Source organism: Sarcophilus harrisii, chromosome 4 (assembly GCF_902635505.1).
Source record: "Sarcophilus harrisii chromosome 4, mSarHar1.11, whole genome shotgun sequence".
NCBI classification, from domain to species: Eukaryota; Metazoa; Chordata; class Mammalia; order Dasyuromorphia; family Dasyuridae; genus Sarcophilus; species Sarcophilus harrisii.
The window spans coordinates 373,486,144-373,504,452 of record NC_045429.1 but is presented as its reverse complement, the minus strand read 5'-3'; the positions used below and the strand labels follow the sequence as shown (position 1 = coordinate 373,504,452).

Genomic DNA, 18,309 nt, shown 5'->3' with positions numbered 1-18,309 from the left:
AATATTAAAGATGTTAGAAATCATTCAACACTGGCAGGTTTGTACAAAGACAGCAATTAAGGGCCTTTAAAAGGACAGTTATTTCTTCATTTCAAATGTTCCCTTCACTGTCAACTAAATGTAGCAGAATTGACATGCTAATATACTTAGTTATAAGTGAAATGAAAGAAACATCTCAAAATAAGAGATATGAAAACACATTTTGGAACCTATTAAATTATTACACTTGCCAATGGTTAAAATTTTTTTTCTAAATGTTTAATTGAGGTAAGATGTGAAGCACAATAAACATAACAGACAAAACACACAATTAAAAAAAATCAAGCCAAAAACTCAAGCATAGCAACCCAGATGGACCAAGTGTTGATACCTGCTCTGCTCCAGCAAAAGCATGGTAGAAGCAGGATACATAAGTCATGATAGCTCTTTCATCAGGTTTGGGAGTATTCACAATGTCTAAAGGGGAGGAGAGAAGGAAAAAAAAAAAAGAAAGAAAAGACACATATACAAACACATACACAAAATGAAGAGTAAAAATCAAAGAAAACAAAGGGAAGAATAGAATGTGTTTTTATTTGACCTGATGACTTTTCTCTATGTTGAATGAGCATCTGCCCCCAACCTGAGCTTCATGGAGAACACAGAAAACTGGAATAAATCCTGTGTTAGATTTATTGGAACAAACATTAAAAATAAAAATAGACAATAATTTAAAAAGAAAATCAAACCAAGAGTCTGTCTCTTTCCCAGTCTTCTTGTGTTTTTGTTTTTATTTTTTAAGTTAGATTATTAAGTTGAGAACTCATTTTATTGTTCATTAGAAGTTTATAATTATGGGCACTAGGTGGCAAAATAAATAGAATTCTGGGCCTGGTGTCAGGAAGACATCTTCCTAAAAATCTGGCCTCAGACACTTACAAGCATGTGACTGGCAGATTATTTAATTCTGTTTGCCTCAGTTTGCTCATCGATCAAATGATCTGGAGAAGGAAATGGCAAACCATTCTAGTATCGTCTCCACGAAAACCCCAAATGGGGTCAAGAAGAGTAGAACATGACTAAAATGACTGAACAATAAGACATTATAATTATTTTCAATAAGTAGTCAAGCCCACGTGGAGTTGCCTTTAAATTGGCTGAGCCAGATGAAAATTCAAGGGCTTCTGGTTTTCTCTGAGGAGCACATCAACAAACAGAATGTTGGCAATATTTGCAGAGATTTATTGTTTTATCTTTGCAACCCTGTCACTATTTTGTCTTCTGTCTTGAAATCTCAATTTGACTGTGCATGAACTTAGAGTCACTAATGTTAACTGTGTTTACTTACCAGGTTGGTTAAAAATTGCTAATAATAACACAAATTAAACAAGAAAGGTATACAACATGTACACTCATTGATTTTTACTGTCACATTTGTGAATTCTGTATTTCACAAAGGTCCCCTCTAACACTGAACAAAAAAGAGAGAGAAAACAGACCATTTATTGTCACATTTCTGAATGTGAATATTTCATAAAGGCTCCTCTAATACTAAATAAAAAAAAGAGAAAACAGACCCACTCGATTGCCCTCAAATTTTCCTTTCCCGTACAAGGCATATTGGCACACTATATATTTTCTTCTTCCAGTTTAGAACTTAATTCTTTCTGCACTAGGTTTACGCAAGGGACAGAATTCAATTAGATGGACATGTGGTAATTCTCCAGGACAAGGGCTGGCCACTAGGTTTCAAAACACTATTGTTAAAAAGAATGTGGGATTATGAAACAGCATGGAAAGCTTTTGGAAAATAAAACATAAATTGCTGATGGCTACACAGATGGGGAAAAAAAGAAGATTTCAAAGAAAACTAACCTACAAGAGACAAAAACCTATTAAGCATCAGAAAGGTTTTCTTATTAGGAAGGAAGAAAATAAAAAGAAAAACAAACAATGGAAAAAATTTAAGATACAGAAGGTGAAGGGTGAGAGGTGGCTGCTCATCATTTACATCCTCACCTTCTGTGCACCAGCAAATGCATGATAGTAACAGGAAACATAAGTCATTATGGCTCTTTCATCAGGTCTGGCAGTGTATACTAAATCTGTGTAGAAAAAAGAAGGTTAACTGCTTGGACATTCTAAAGACAATTGCCTTCTGCTGACTGACTGTCAGGCAGAGAAAGAGAAGTAAGGGATTCTTGCCTATTTAGGATGGTATTATAGATCAGATCAAGGTTTGTCACCTATAAAAATCCATCACTTCCCACAGAGATTTAAAAGACACCAAAGAGAATGGTATGTCTACTTTAGACCACCATAGAGGAATCTCAGACTAGTTACTGAATATTTTTCACTCTAGAGCTAAGGCTAGATTTACAATCTCCAGGATTTGTCCAGCTCTAGAGTTCCACAGGAGATAAGTACTGGGTGAGATAACTATATCAATGATCTTGATATAGCCATATTCCATGGCAAACCAAGAATCGTCAAGATTTTTGCTCATATATATATATATATATATATATATATAATCTAAACCCATTCCCCTAAATAAGAGCGTAAAAAAGAGAGGGGTTCTTCTGGATTATAAGGAACTGGAATAGATGAACTAGTCTCTTTTTTTAATATTGGTTGGTAGATTGATCAAGATTAGGAAGAATCTCACCAAATGTAAAATTATAGATCATGTGGTTAGTTTCATAAATGGGTCTATTAGCAAGACAAAGTCCCCATTTAGTGTTCTACAACAGACACATAACCAACAGAGCAACCAACAACATGGAGTAAAGAAGGACTCATTAGATGGAATGAGAGTCTTTCAAGGATGAGACTAATAAGCAACATCATAATGGAAGAGTGACAGGTAAGAGAATTAAAGTGTAATGCTACTTTAATAATTCAGTGTTTACCAGAAATGAACATAGAGAACTTGTGGAATGAAAAAAATACATAACACATATTAAAAAGTGTTATTATTTCTATACTGGTCATGTTTCTCAATCTTAGTCATCACTTTTTCATAAAATAATATTGTAAAAAGACAAAACAGCATATGAGCCAAAGGAGTTTGTGAGTCTTCTACATTTGTACAAAAAGAGGAAGGAACAAAATAGGAGAAAAGAATATGAGACAATAGAAGAAAGGGTAGGTGAAATATAACTTCTTTGACAAGCAGGAAGAATCGAAGTATCCTTGAACCAAAGTCAGAATTTCAGGAAAAAGTGGGAATGTCAACAATATCAGAAGGAATGGTATTTAGAATGATCCAGTAGAAAATGAGTGACTCCTGAATCAGGGGAGCAACTGTGGAAATTCAATTTTATGCCATGAGGAAGTTACTCCACAAGCTTGAAGAGATTTGGCAACCTTCCCCTTCTACCTCTCTGCCCCCCCATCACTCTAGAATTCCCTGAGTCATTACTTCTTACCGGATCCAGGCAAAAGAAGGTCCACAAGGATAAAGAGAGCTTGAAAAGAGGGTGAAAAAATGAAGAACAAGTGTTCTCATGATATTCCTTAACTATTGTGTATTCTAGCTGTATTTCTTTAAAGCAGAGACCATAACAAACTGATTAAAGTGCTGGCATCCAACATACAGTGCTCTGCTTGAAAGAGTAATAGCTCAATAAATGTTGAAAAAATGAGAAAGAAAAAAAATTTGAGACATAAACTTAAGACTACCACAAATGAATAAAGAAGGAAATGACTGATGGGAAATAATAGAAAACACTTGATTTATTGTTCACATAAGACCGAATGAATGGCAACACAGAACTGGCCTGGAGGTGTTAATAATAAATACAGGGTGAGACAAGAGAATCAGAGTTATCTATACTGAAAGTGACTTAAATTAGGTATAAGGAAATTTTGACTCATCCTGTATTCACAGAAAGGGGAGAAAAGCACATGTGCTACAAGACACAATCATAAATGATACTATGTGACATTAAGGAAAAAGATGAAGCTCTTCCAGATCTTTAGAATTGTGCAAAGGAAAGTGATGGAAATTTAGTGGTCACCCCTGATAAGCAAATATTTCTAATTTGATAAGCATAATTGCTATTAGAAAGAAACAGGCTCAATTCTATAGTTCTTTTAGACCTCTTATATATTACATTTAGGTTCACGTGCTATACTAGAGCTATACTAGATGAAAAAAAAGTATTGTTCTGCTAAAATTTGAGGAAATTATTTTCAAATTTATTTTTTAAAGTACATATATAACCTATGTTCTTGCTTTCCTGCCTTCCATTACATAGTAAAATGTTTGGTTCTCTTTCCTTATCTGTCTTATAATTAGTTTGAGGTTTCTTTTCTCTCTGTCTCTCTCTGTCTTTTGGTCTCTCTCTCTCTCTCTCTCTCTCTCTCTCTCTCTCTCTCTCTCTCTCTCTTTTTCTGTCTCCCTCTTCCCCCACCTCTCTCTTTCTTTCTCTCTGTCTCTCTTCCTCTCTTTTCATGTCTCTATCTCTCTCTGTCTCTGTCTTCTGTGTGTGTATGTGTGTGTGTGTGTGTATGTGTGTGTGTGTCTCCTCTCAAATCACTTTTGAGTTTCAAGGCAAACATTATACATTAAATTCTGCCATAACATTTGCATGATTGACTTGATAACTTATTAAATATAATACAATGCTGCAAAATCACACTGCACAGAGCTAAGAGATTAGTATAAATAAAATCAAAAGTGACAAAAGTCACTAAGTACAAATCCCACCTTCTGCATCCAACATCTTGGGGATATCCAAATGCTTTTCTGCTATTTCCATGGCCAGGTTAATATTTCCTACGGGATCATCCTGCACAGAAAAATAAAAAGGAATAATCAAATAAAAATAATAACCAATAGCTTTTTTAAAAAAAATCAAATACTTGCTAATAATGTTCTTTACATATTTTGCTTTCTGAAAGAAATATCCTCCTTCTTTACATTCCCACACACACACTTTTTCATTACAATATATTATATCTTAAATAGTCTTATTTCCCTTACTACTCCACTCCAATAAAATGCATTTCAATGTAAACATTTGGAAAAAAATATAAGTAAAGACACCACAGTGGAGTTAAATTATTCTGGGAACACATATATCAATTTCACACCAAGACAAACTGTACATGCACAAACAGCAAAATGAATCACAAAGTTCTTAGGGTAAAAACACTGTGTCCTGAAAATGCATCATTTCATGTGTTTTATTTTAAAGTGTCTGGGATGAACTCTTTGAGTATAAGAACTTTCTAAGGTCCCTTCATATAGTACATCTGTGAAGGCATCTCTTCTACAACTTCTCTAACAAGTATTCATCTAGCTTCATTTAAAGGATGAGGAATTTACTATCTATTGACATAGCTCATTCCACTTTTGGAAAACATTGTTAGGAAATTTTTATATAAAAGGGCTTGGAATCTGTTTTTCAGCGAATTCCAGGTTTTGAGCTAGAAGTGGTCTTAAAACTCATCTAGTCTAAACACCTGATTTTACAGATGAGATCCAGAGAGATTATATATTTACCAAGTCACTCAGATAGTAAATGGTAGAGCCATGATTTTAATTCAGATCCTCTAACTCTGAATCCAGACTCTTCCCACTATACTACACCACCTCCACTTCCAGTTTCATGTCCCAGGCTTTTATTTTGAAGATGGGGGAAAAAATCATACTGGACAAACTGAGAAAATATGGTCATCCAATTCTCTTCTGTAAGGCATTATCTTATTTCAGATGCATTGTCTAAATAGTGACCAGTAAAACCTTCAGGTGATACCTAAGTCAGTGGTGTCCAGCCCGATGCAAAAATTCAAAGGAAATTAGTCTTCCATCTATTGCTTCAGTCACACAGCTAAGAGCAATATAAAGTAGGAGCAAAGTCCAAGACCAAAAACAAAAATAAAGATATCCTCAAAATAGCTAACCAAGAATAGTTGCAACCAAAAAACTTTCTGTTATCAACATCTGAAAGATCTATTTACCATTTGTGAGTTATATTGCCATTAACATTTTTAAAGGACATCATTTCCATGATGGAAAAACAAAACATCCTAAAAGCATAGGAGGGTATAGAAGAATGGACAGAAGGGTTTAGAAGAATAAAATGCTAGACCTACAATGCTAGAATGCAAGAAACCTAGATGGCACTGACATGACTAGTTGTATGATATTGTGTAAATAACGTAAACCTCTCTGAGTCCATTTCCTTAGCTAAAAAATGGAAATAAGGTTTTTTGCATGACCTACTTCACAAGGCTGTTGTGATCAAGGAATACTAGAAAATCTAAATTGCTGAGTAAATGTGAATTTCCATATCCATTCCATGGTTTCCATATATAAAATGAAAATGATATTTGTATCACTGAGTTATTGAGAAAGTGCTCTAGTCTAAACAATAAAGCACATAAATTTGAGTTAGTATGGTCTCTACTTTCAAATTAGTGAGAAAGTACATTAAAGAAGAAGTGAAAGCTATGTAATTTAACATTTCTTAAAGATGGCATCCTTTCTTCTCTAGGACTGCAAACTATGTTTAATATACTGTGTCTATCTCTTAACATTTGTACCTTCATATTTCATCTGCATTGTGGGAATCAAATTAACCAGCAATAAAGATGACTATGTTTACAACTAAATAAACCTGAAAAGAAAAAGGAAACTCAAGGGGAGAGTTTGAACTTCCTCCCAGATAAATGTGTTAGATCAGATTCATAATCCATTAAGTAAAATCTCCAAAGAATAACATATTTGAACTGTTGGTTAAATCAAACTAAATCAATCTATCAATTCACAGTTTGTATAAAAAAGGAATGATTGGGGTTTTTTCCCATTTTACTTGTGATAACCTATTTAATTTAATCAGACAAACACTTATTAAGCCCCCTGCTAGCATCTAGGAATGCAAAGACAGAACAGTAAAAGACACACATATGTCTGATCCAGCAGCCATGCTTCTCGCTCATAGGAAAGGTTAGCTTGGATAACACTACTGGTTTTTTAAGGCCTTTTTGTGGTAAGGGTGGAGAGGAAGTATATCTAGAGTTAGTTCAGTGCTGATATGCTCATTTTTAGGAGAACATGCCAAAGGAACACAAGTCAGGACCCTAAAGAGTCAGCATGCTGTGTCACCCAGAATGACCTTATTAAGCTTTGAGTAGTCAATGAGGTCAGGTCGATGTCTGTGGATGAGCGCACAGAGTCCAAGGCCATCTTTCCAGCTTCACAAGGAGTTAAAAAGAATGGGAATACAAGTTAATCAAGTAATTGCTTACATTGGCACAGTGCTGCATGCCGTCCCATGCTTCTCTGCTCAGGACCATTAATCCCTTATTTTGTGGGAGTCAAAAATCACATGAGCTCTTTCATTCCTCCTTCCCCTTTCCCCTTGCACCTACAGATACCACCACAATTTTCCCAATCCTTTTATCAAACTTCAGACTTACCAGAGATGAGCCTCTCCTCATTGAACTAAACAACAATCTGAATTGTAGTTTTGCTTTTAAGGCTTTAATACTCTGAGTTTACTTGAGAACTAAATGACCAAGTATAACATTGTTTCTTTCAGAAAATATTTTCAGATTTCCAAACCAATTTAGAGATTAATTTTTGGAATACAATCTATTTGTAAACTAGCAATGTATTATGTAACCATTTAAAAATATAAATCCTAATTCTACCTTCTTCATAGCTAAAGACCTCTTATTTGTGATTTTATTTTAATGTTAACATTGAATGCAATTAATTTTAAAAAGCCCTGATACCTTAAATAGGAGTTTACCTGGGAAAGAGCTAATAAAAATGATTAGAAAAAACTTTTTTACAGTGATGACAGTAGGGATTGGAACTAGGGCACCTATATTCCTAGGTTCACCTGAACTTCACAGGGAGTGAAAATCCAAGGAATGCTAGAGTATCATAAATATCTTGGGGTACAGTTATAGGAGATTGGGAGGGGGGAAGAGAGAGAAAAAAAGAAGAGACAAAGAAAAAGAGAGACAGAGAAAGAACAAGAGTGAGCGCAAAGATTGAAATGCAGAGACTATACATTATCAAGGAACTAAGGCAAATTATCTTCTTAGGACATATTCTTATTTTGGCATTCAGAAAATGGAATTGAAATTGATTGTTCATTCTGTCTCACATACTAAGAAGTAAACTCAATTATATAGCTTGTGGGTCTTTCATGAACTTCCTGTCTTCTGCTTTTTCCCATAGCCTTTGGATTAGTTTGTTAACTCAAGAGTCCACTACCTAACACCAAGAAACAGGGGCAAAATCTTTTAAGTTTTTCTCCTATATGATTATAGGAAAAAGGGTAAGTAGAAAGAAGACAAGCAATTGACTAACATAATTTTTTCTTCTAAGTGATTGTAGGAAAATGGTTAAGTGGAGAGATGAAGCAATTAACTAACAAAACTACACTTATCTATGAGGTTACTAGTGTCTATATTCCCCTATTGTGTATAAAGGTATAAGTCCAAACTTTCTACGTTGATATTCAAGGTCCTCCATTTTGTCTAATCATTCTTGATTCTCAAATTTTTCATAGATATCCCACTGGTCTAACCAAGTTAATATCATTGTGGTATCACACATACAATTTTCTATCCTGTGTTCATGAAATGACATTCAAATGTCCTCGTCCTGCCTCTATCTCAGTTCAGACTCTCTAATCTGTTGAAATTGTCTTCTCTCCTCTCTATCAGTTTAATTCTCGTTCAAAAGATACCCCAATATTTACTTTTTCTCAGAAGCATTCAAAAACTGATACTATAATTTTGTCCTTTGCATTTTTCCAATAGTAGATACCATACTATGTTACATTCCTTCAGAATTACTGTATAACTGTTTTGTGTATCTAAAATGTTGCCTATCAAATGGGTAGGATCCATGGCTTTTTGTTCTTTTGTGTTATCTAGGGTTCTTGCCACAGTGAAAACTTAACAGATAAATAATTACCCATATTGTTGACACAATATTCTTGAATAGTTATAGAAACCTAGCAAAGAGAATGTTAGATTTTGAAAAAGCTCAGGTTGGCACTCACTTCTTTTTGCCCTATCTAAAAAAGATCCTATTGATTTCTTTCTTCCTTTTTGTCCATCTGCTAATGGCCAATTTTGATGAATTATTCTGACATTGAACAACTTCTATACCAAAAAAATTAATCTTGTTTACTGAGATTTATTTTTCTTGCAGGCAAAATTTTGCTCCCAGGAAAAACTGGACATTAGAAATTCTGTATTCATAAAAAAATACTTTTGACACCCTAAAGAAGAGGAGAAATGCTAGTATGAATAAATATTTCTTCTCCCTACTGATTCTAATACAATTTTAAAAATCTTGATCTCTTACCTAGTGTGGAAATTCTGAATATTTACATTCCTATAAGGGGCAGTTTTCCTCTGGCACCAGAGAAGCAGACCTTCTTTAGCAGAGGTTTCTGTAGGGAAAACAAGAAAAGAAGGTACAGAGGGAAAAAGTCAAAAGTGGGCCAGTACCACTATTCATCCAAAGATCTCTGGAGTGCTAATGACCAAAGCTGACACCATTGCTCACATTTTTAAAAACGAGTATGAAAAGAACTTTGAATGCAGGACTCATTATCTTCTGTAAATATTATGATACAACAAAGGAATAATATAAAAGGAATTCAGGAACAACAGCAGATAGTCCATCAAAGGAAACATAAAAAACTTTAACTCTGGAGAAATTAGCAACTTTCTAGGGCTTCCCAAATATGCAAAGAAATAAACATGAGGAGTCCTGTACTACTAGGAAATACAAGTTAAACCAGAATGTAGTTTAACATTAGAGAACTGCTAGAGAACATTAGTTACAACACCTAATCCAACAATAATTAATTTTAAAGGTTCTTAGTATGTGTTCATCATTGCCCCCACAAGACCACTAATCACAACACCATAGATCTATTGCTGGAAGGGACCTCACCTCAGATGTTATTGAATACAACTCCCTTAATTTACAGATGAGAAATTTGATGCCCACAGGCAAATTAGTAATAAGTGGTAAGGCAGGATTCTCTGATTCTACATCTAACACTCTTTCCAGTGTACAGTGTGGCCTTCATGATATACCAAGAAAACAACACCCATTTAGGGATAGTTCTCCCCATACCATATATAATAGTCTCTTCATAAACAAATAGAATTATCTCTAATTTTTACAATAAGAGGTAAATCTATCTTTTTATTTTAATTTAAAATATCATTCTGTTGAAGTAAATCATATCTCCCAAAGCAATTGAGGCCTAATTTATTTATCTGTTGATTGAATCATTTAAGCAAGGCAATTAGGGTTAAAGTTAAATGACTTGCCTAGGGTCACACAGTTAATAAAGGCTAAGTGTTTGAGACTCAATTTGAACTCAAATCTCCAGGCCTAGTGCTCTGTCCACTGCACCATCTAGCTGCCCTGCCTAATTTATTTATTTTTTTTTAAGAAGGTATCACTGAAAAATTATATTTGTGAAAAATCCCTTTATTTAAAGGGTAAAATCACAGAGGGTTACAGGGCGCTCATCAAAGAACAATGACTCCATAAAATCTGAATTATCAAGGTAATTTGTTAATTACTCTGCTGAAGGCTAAAAAAATAAGTTAGTTCTTTTTTAAGTAAGAGTTTTATGCTTTGTTTTTTACATTTAATTGTTGGTTTGTTGTTTTGAGGAAAGTCTGTCTAATAAACACTCCTTACAAAAATGCTAGAAAATTCCAAGTACTAATTTGACAGATTGTACTTAAGCTATTAAGCAAGATCCAGAATTATAACACTTTTGGCATTTTTAATTTTCCTTCAGGACAGTCACATACAGATGATATCATTAATATATATTCTTTAAAATGTAGAAAAATCTAATAGATTCATAATGTAACTAATTTAAAATCTGTGATGACTAAGATATTTGATGGGTTAACATTAAAATCTGTGATGATTGAGATGTTTGATGAGTTACCTGTAAGGGTCGGGGTAGGAGCCATGCTCAGTGCAATCAGGAAGTAAACAAGCAATCAAGCTTGAGACTCCTGGAAGTGGGTCTGTTGTGTATTAATAGGGACTGCCTTATGGGCAGGAACTCTGGTTGCATTGAGATCCACATCATTAACGGGAGGCGTCGCCTTCTCTGATTGGCTGTGTATGTGACCTCATAGACCCTATTTAAGCTCTAAGGACGAGGAAGTTGGTCCTTCTTACCGGGAGCTCTACTAGGAGTAGTAACTAAGAATGTTCAGGAGGGTCAGAGGGTAGGAAGTGAACACATGAATAAAGATCTTGAGCTTGCATTCAACTTCTCTTGAATGCTCTTTTGTGTATCTAAACCATTGTTCTTATGAAACGATGGCCAGAGATCTCTGAAGACCTCAGATAGAAGTAAGCTTGGTAAAATTGGTTTAAACACTACAAAGGCAGTGACCAGAGATTTCTCTGAGGGCCTGAGAATTAGGAGAGACTGGCAATAGTGAATGCAGAGTCCACATTCACAGTTACCATTTATCTTGTACAATCTAGTTTAAAAAGGGTTTGCTAGGTAAGATAATGCAAAATAGTAAAAACAAGATTGCAGGTGAAACAACTGTTATTTTAAATGGTGAAAATGCTCAAGCTTTTTTAAAAAGCCATTTCTATATGGAACACTCGATAGAATCACAGTAAATTCGAGCTAGAAAGGAACTTACAGATATTTTACAAATGAACAAAATAGTAGATCACATAAGGTTAAAGTGAAAGACTTGGAGTTAGGAAGACTAGAATTAGAATCCAACTTCAAACATTCTTAACTTCTTTGCCTCAATATCCTCATCTGTAAAATGGTGATAATAATAGGACTGTTGAGAAAGTGGAGGCTGTAATAACAATTAGCATTTACATAATTTTTTTTTGGCTGAGGCACTTGGGGTTAAGTGACTTGACCAGGGTCACACTAGGAAGTGTTAAGTATCTGAAGCCAGATTTGAACTCAGTTTCTCCTGACTTCAAGACTGGTGCTCTACCTTCGCTGGATCTTCAGATTCTTCCCCTGATTTAACGTGGGTTTTCCATAAGATAGCGGCCTGTGTCTTTCCTCTTTTCTCTTTATACTATTTTTACTTGATGATCTAATCAGTTCCCATGGATTCAATTATTGTCTCCATATTGATAATTTTCAAATCTATATATCCAGCCCTAGTCTCTCTTCTTAATTCTCATCCTAATTTCAGACTGTCTACTAGACATTTGAAACTGGATGTTATATGGGCACCTGAAACTCAAACTCAATATATCCAAATGAGAAGTCATCTTTCCCACAAAACCTGTCCTCCTTCCCAAGTACACCTGCTAAAGGCACTACCAACTTCTCAGTCTCCCAAGTTCACAACTTTTTCATCTTCCTCAACTCTTCACTCTTACTCATCCCACACATGGCTAAATATTGTCATTTGCTCCTCTTTATTTCTTCTCTCTACTAAAAGAGCTACCATGATAGTTCAGGCCATTAATAACTCTTGCCTGGATTATTGGAATAATCTTCTAATTCTAAAAAATAGTCAAATTTTAATTAGAATGGCCTTCTAATAAAAAAAAGGTTTCAACTTTCTTACCTCCCTAAATTGCCCTTCACAAAGCTGTGAAAATAATTTTACTAAAGCTGAGGCCTACCCATGTCACTCTCCCTGCTCTAAAAAAACCCCAGAAGCTACCTTTTACTTCCAAGATTAAATATAAAGAATCCCTTAAAACTTGGTCCCTTCCTACCTTTTTAATCTTCTCACACTTTACTCCCCTCCATTTACCTTTTGGGCCAATAATACCAGCCTATTTGCTGTCCTGTGCATATGATACTACTTCTACCATCTCCATGCATTTGCACTGGCTATCCCCTAATGTCTGGAATGCTTGCCTTTCTTACCCCTATCTCTTGTCTTCCTTGATTTCTTTTAAGATTCAGTTGAAGGATCACCTTCTGCAAGAGGCCTTCATGGTCTCCTTGACCACTAGATGAGGAAGGAGGCTGCCTTCCTCCTACTCTGTAGGTTTAATGTTGTCTTCTTTCTACTATGTAAGCTCCTTGAGGGCAAGGATTATTCCCATTTTTTTGCCTTTCTCCAAGCATAATTCCAAGAACATTTATTAAGTTATTAATAAATGTTTGCTAATTGACTGACTGAGGTATCTATGCAAAGGTCTTCAGCATCTTAAAGAATGGCCCAACTTCATTGTGAACAATTTAAGAACAAGGATTGTGCCCCATATCCCAAAGTACCTGTCACAGTGCCTTGAAGGTTCTCAATAAATATATGATAGCTGATTAATAACTAGAAAGGGCCAGCACTAGAAAATATCCTAGCACACTGCTGGAATATGAAAATGAAAAGCTGGGCTCCAATGTATAAATTAATGAAGGCAGATCAAGTTAAGTCATGGGTGTGGAATAAATAGGACTCTCCTTCAACAGACCTGTAGCTAGCTAGACAGTTGGTGATTTCAGACTAAATAGGAAACCTAATTTCAGAGAAATCAACTTAACACCTCTTAGCAGTAATGAATAGATCAAAATATTTATAAATGGAGTGGGAGTAAAAGACGAGTGATTTTCATCTTCACTGGAAATTCAAAGCTTTAAAATGTCCTTATTGTGAAGCTGTGATGGCTAGGGAGAGAGATACCATGAAAAGTTGAGATTCTATTCAGAAAAGAAAGCTTGATTTTTAATAAAGTCTTTGTGTACCTGAAATTCTTCCTGTTTTAGGTGTAAGCCCAAATAATTCAACTAGATATCTATGAATTCAATATTTATTTTTAATCCTATAATAAACACTTAAGCTAAATATCTGTACATTTTCCTGGCTACTTGTGTTCTGAACTTACCACTAATCATTTCCACAAAGATTCCACCCTCAGGAATAACATAGTACTGCTCAAGCCCAGCTCAGTAACACTTAGTATTTATATTGTACTTTAAGGTTCACAAAATGCTTCATATCTAGTGCCTCATTTGTTCCCAACAACTCTGCAAGCTAGATGCTATTATTAACCCTCAATTTGCAGATAAGAAAACTAAAATTCAGGGAAGATAAGTAATTAGTCTAGATCAGGGGTCCTCAAACTTTTAAAATAGGGGGCCAGTTCACTGTCCCTCAGACTGTTGGAGGGCCAGACTATAGTAAAAACAAAAACTTTGTTTTGTGGGCCTTTAAATAAAGAAACTCCATAGCCCTGGGTGAGGGGGATAATCGTCCTCAGCTGCTGCATCTGGCCCACAGGCCATAGTTTGAGGACTCCTGGTCTAGATCACACAGCCAGTAAGTATCTGAAGATGGATTTGAACTCTGGTTTTCCTAACTCCAAGTCCAACATTTATTCACTTGGACATCAAGCTGCATTTTATATATATACACATATACATATACATATATACACATAAATATATGTATATACACATGCACACACACATATATATATATATACACACACACATACACATATAAATATAATTATAAAGTTGAATGGTCATGCTCCTGATTATAACTGATTCTTCTGCATTAGAAAACCTTATATAAAATTCAGTTTATAGAATACTATAAATTTATAAATGGAGTGGGAGTAAAAGACTAGTGCTTTTCATCTTCACTAGAGATTCAAAGCTTTAAAATGTCCTTATTGTGAAGCTGAGATGGCTAGGAAGAGAGATACCATGAAAAATTGAGATTCTATTCAGAAAAGAAAGCTTGATTTTCAATAATATCTTGCCACAAACATTTTGACATATTCAGCATTATCTCCTCTATTAGGGATCTTGTTGAAGACTTAGCCTAAGAAAATGAGAAAATAACCAAGCTGGGTTAGTGCAGGGTCAGCTTATCAGGTTGATGGATAACAGCACTGAATAAGAATGGGTACAGACAGGATTGGTGTTGGTACTTACAGACCTCATTGTGCATGTACTCAGGGACTGTTTTCTATCAGACTGAGACTATGATCTTTGTTGCTGAGGACTTCAGAATGTTTGCTGTCACGCATGAGAATACTTTGACTAGGGAGGAATGCACAGGAATAAGCACAAAGATCTGAGGAGACCCTCCCCAGCTTTAACTTGGCTATAGTTCTTTAGGCTTATACGTGGCACTGAGAGCTATAGGATAAAAAAGGGAGGGAGGCAGAGAGGCAAGAGAGGAATTTCTGATTATGTAACTGATTGGCAACAAATCTGTCTTCTCTTTCTCGTTCCTCTGGCTCCTGACTCTTCTTAAGAACACAGCTGGCTGTGTCCAGTAGTACTCTGAAGACCGGTAATGGTAAGACCCCTGGCTGTCCCTGGTGGTAGGATCTGGACACTCCTCTATACATTACCTTCCACTGAAATATCCTGGATAGCAAAGCGAAGAATGATGGTCCAGATCATACCCAGCGTCATTTTCACATTGCCGTCAACAATTTCTATAGGCAAGAAAAAAAAAACATTAAAAACAAACTCTACAAACAATATCTCAACACATTTACCATAGCACTCCTTCAACAATAATGCTTGCAATTATACCATGAATGAAAAGAATTGTTAAATTTCTACAGGCCCATCAGTATGCTTATAATCCTCATGTTAATGGCTTCAAAGGGTAGTGGGGCCCAAATTCCTCAGATCCTGGTTGAATTCAGAATTGACTCACAAACACAAATCTTGCAAAATATAAATAAACCAATTAATTTTTCAACTTCTACAAATTTATTAGGAAAAGATTTATTGGGCATCTTCAAGGCACTATGATAGGTATTCTGGGATGTGAAGCACAATCCTTACTCTCAAAGTCTAAGTTTGCAGTGGTGTTCAGCTACTAGATTCTACTAGGCTTTAATTGGTTACAGGACTCAATGACCAACAGTATAAGGCATTCTCAGTTTCTGTTAATTTATGTGCATGATTATTAATAAGGGGAAGAGAATAAAGAAAAAAAAAGAAAATACTAAATAGTACCTATTACGTATTAAGTAATGTTCTAAATGCATCTCATAAAATTCTCACAACAATCCTGCGAGGCATGCATGTGAGACATTATTCTCATTTTACCATTAAAGAAATTGAGGCACATAGAAATTAATTACATGCCCAGGGTAACATAGCTAGTATCTAAAGCTGGATTTGAACTCAGGTAGTTCTCCTGATTCTAAGCCAACACTCACTCTATTTACTATGCCACCAGCTGCCCCTACTGTGATGGTATTTTATACATTTGCATAGAGTTTTATGCTTTTTAAATCCTTTCATCTCCCTGTCATTTTTCCCTCTTTTGTGCTTCATTTACCTTCAGCACCAATGGATACCAGTTTCACGCCCTTACTGGCTATGTAATCCAGGGCCTTATTGACATTGGCAATTTTGTGGAAGCGCATTTTTCCTCGGTCAGGTTTGGATAACCTTTCACCTGTGGGTAAAAAAAAAAAGTACACATATAGACTATTGGTTACACCAGGTAATAGACCAAGGATGAAAAAAATTCAAGATACAAGCTTTCTTTCTTTTTTTTTTTTTTTAAAATAACAGCTTTTAATTTTCAAAATATATGCAAAGATAGTTTTCAACATTCATCCTTACAAAACCTGATACAGACTTTCTTAAAGAAAATCTTATTGGCAAGATTCTAATATCCAGGATCATTAGAACCAATTTGTTTAGGTTCACTGAACCAAACCAGGGAGAGAACATAGCTTTTAACCTGAAGTCAGCTGTTTTAATCCCAAAAAAGCAATCAATCAGTCACTTTTGGATAAAATGGATTTCAAGATAAAGTACTATAAGCATGGATGCTTTTGAAACCTATTCCTGGATTTTGGCTTGAAATAAAGTTTACTACTGAAGTTCTTACAGATAAGTTGACAGAAATAGGGCTGTGTAACTGAATCATTCTAAATTGCTAGCTAGCCCTTTTGCAAAGCCAAAAAAACCTAAATTCAGCGCCCAGACTTGACTATTAGGAACTGACATTTATTCCAGTAATGTCAGTAGTATATGGACAAAATCAGATATATAAATTAAAAGGCAAAAGAAGACTCTGTTTAAATTATGCTCACTGATTCAATGTTGAGCAAAATACTTCAGTATTTTAATTTGGGTTTTGTAAGAAATTTTATCTATAAAACACAAGCATAATAAACTAAATTAGGGCTTTAAGTGTAGAGTGAGGATTATTTTCCCTTGGAACTAGCAGCTTGAAAAAGAATCAGTAACTTTCCACAAATGTGACTAGTCCTTATGTGTTCCTACATATTTGCCCCTCCATACATGTCCTTCAGACACATATCTTCCCTATGTAAAAATTATTCTATGTGAATACCCTGGACATATGTTCCCAATATGTATGCCTCTTCATGTACTTCCTAATAATGTACTTCTCCACACATGTTGTTAGTAATGTACTTCTTAATAATGTATACAGTAACCACAAGATTATGTGATGATCAATTATAATAAACTTAGCTCTTCTCAGCAACACAGTGAACCAACACAATTCCAATAGACTTGGAATGGAAAGTGCCATCCACATTTAGAGAGAGAACTATGAAGACTTAATAGGACTGAAGCATACCATTTTCACCTTTTTTGTTTCCTTGCTTTTTCTTTCTCATGATTTTTCCTTTTTCTTCTGATTTCCCTTTCACAATATGACTAATGTGGAAATTTATTTTAAAAAAATTATGTATGTATAACCTCTATCAGATTGCTTGCTGTCTTGGGGAGGTAAGAGAGAGAAAAAAAATTATGGAACTCAAATCTTATAAAAATGTTGAAAACTATCTTTATATGTGACTAGAAAAATAAAATATTACTGAAATTTAAAAAAACTTTAAAAATATATAATGTACTTCTTAATAATGTGGCTCTCCATTCATATTTCCTAAGCATGTTTATTATCCTACTCTATGAGAAAGTATATTCCAGATCATGATAAATATATTTTATTGTTACTTTCCATCCTAATTATTTAATATAAATGCCTTTTCTTCAAAAAAAATGTATGTGAATTCTAGGTACATAAATTCTAGCATTTTTAAGAACTGGGGGACAAGAAAGCAGCAAGAATAGGTTATAAGAATATGATAGCATTTCTTCTTGGTTTTCAAAGTGGGAGACCTAAATAATATTTTGAAAAGGTAAAATTACAAAATGAATTTACAGTAAGATTTAGCTAGTTTTAAGGATGAAGATCTCCAGTAGATAAGAATTTTTCCAAAGAGTAATTTCTAATATTGCAATTACAAAGTTTGAACACATTTCAAAGGAAAACACTCATCCATCCTGGAACAGACAAAAAAATTAATTCAACTATATATGGTCTATAAAGTGTTTTTCT

At 34.7% G+C, this 18,309-nt stretch overlaps 1 protein-coding gene across 2 annotated transcripts in view; it reads right to left on the bottom strand.

Moving 5' to 3' along the window:
* Nucleotides 1-18,309, bottom strand: part of ACTN2 (actinin alpha 2) — a 95,722-nt gene that overhangs the window by 28,357 nt on the left and 49,056 nt on the right. The window contains exons 3-8 of one of the 2 annotated variants that reach the window (XM_003767797.3): nt 16,264-16,383; nt 15,317-15,403; nt 9,323-9,410; nt 7,107-7,185; nt 4,694-4,775; nt 1,999-2,084 (exon numbers count right to left, since the gene is read on the bottom strand). In XM_003767797.3, the coding sequence (XP_003767845.1) occupies nt 1,999-2,084; nt 4,694-4,775; nt 7,107-7,185; nt 9,323-9,410; nt 15,317-15,403; nt 16,264-16,383 (542 nt within the window). Of the gene's footprint in view, nt 1-370; nt 457-1,998; nt 2,085-4,693; nt 4,776-7,106; nt 7,186-9,322; nt 9,411-15,316; nt 15,404-16,263; nt 16,384-18,309 lie in introns of both variants that reach the window. The other variant, XM_003767796.3, reaches the window with a different exon arrangement.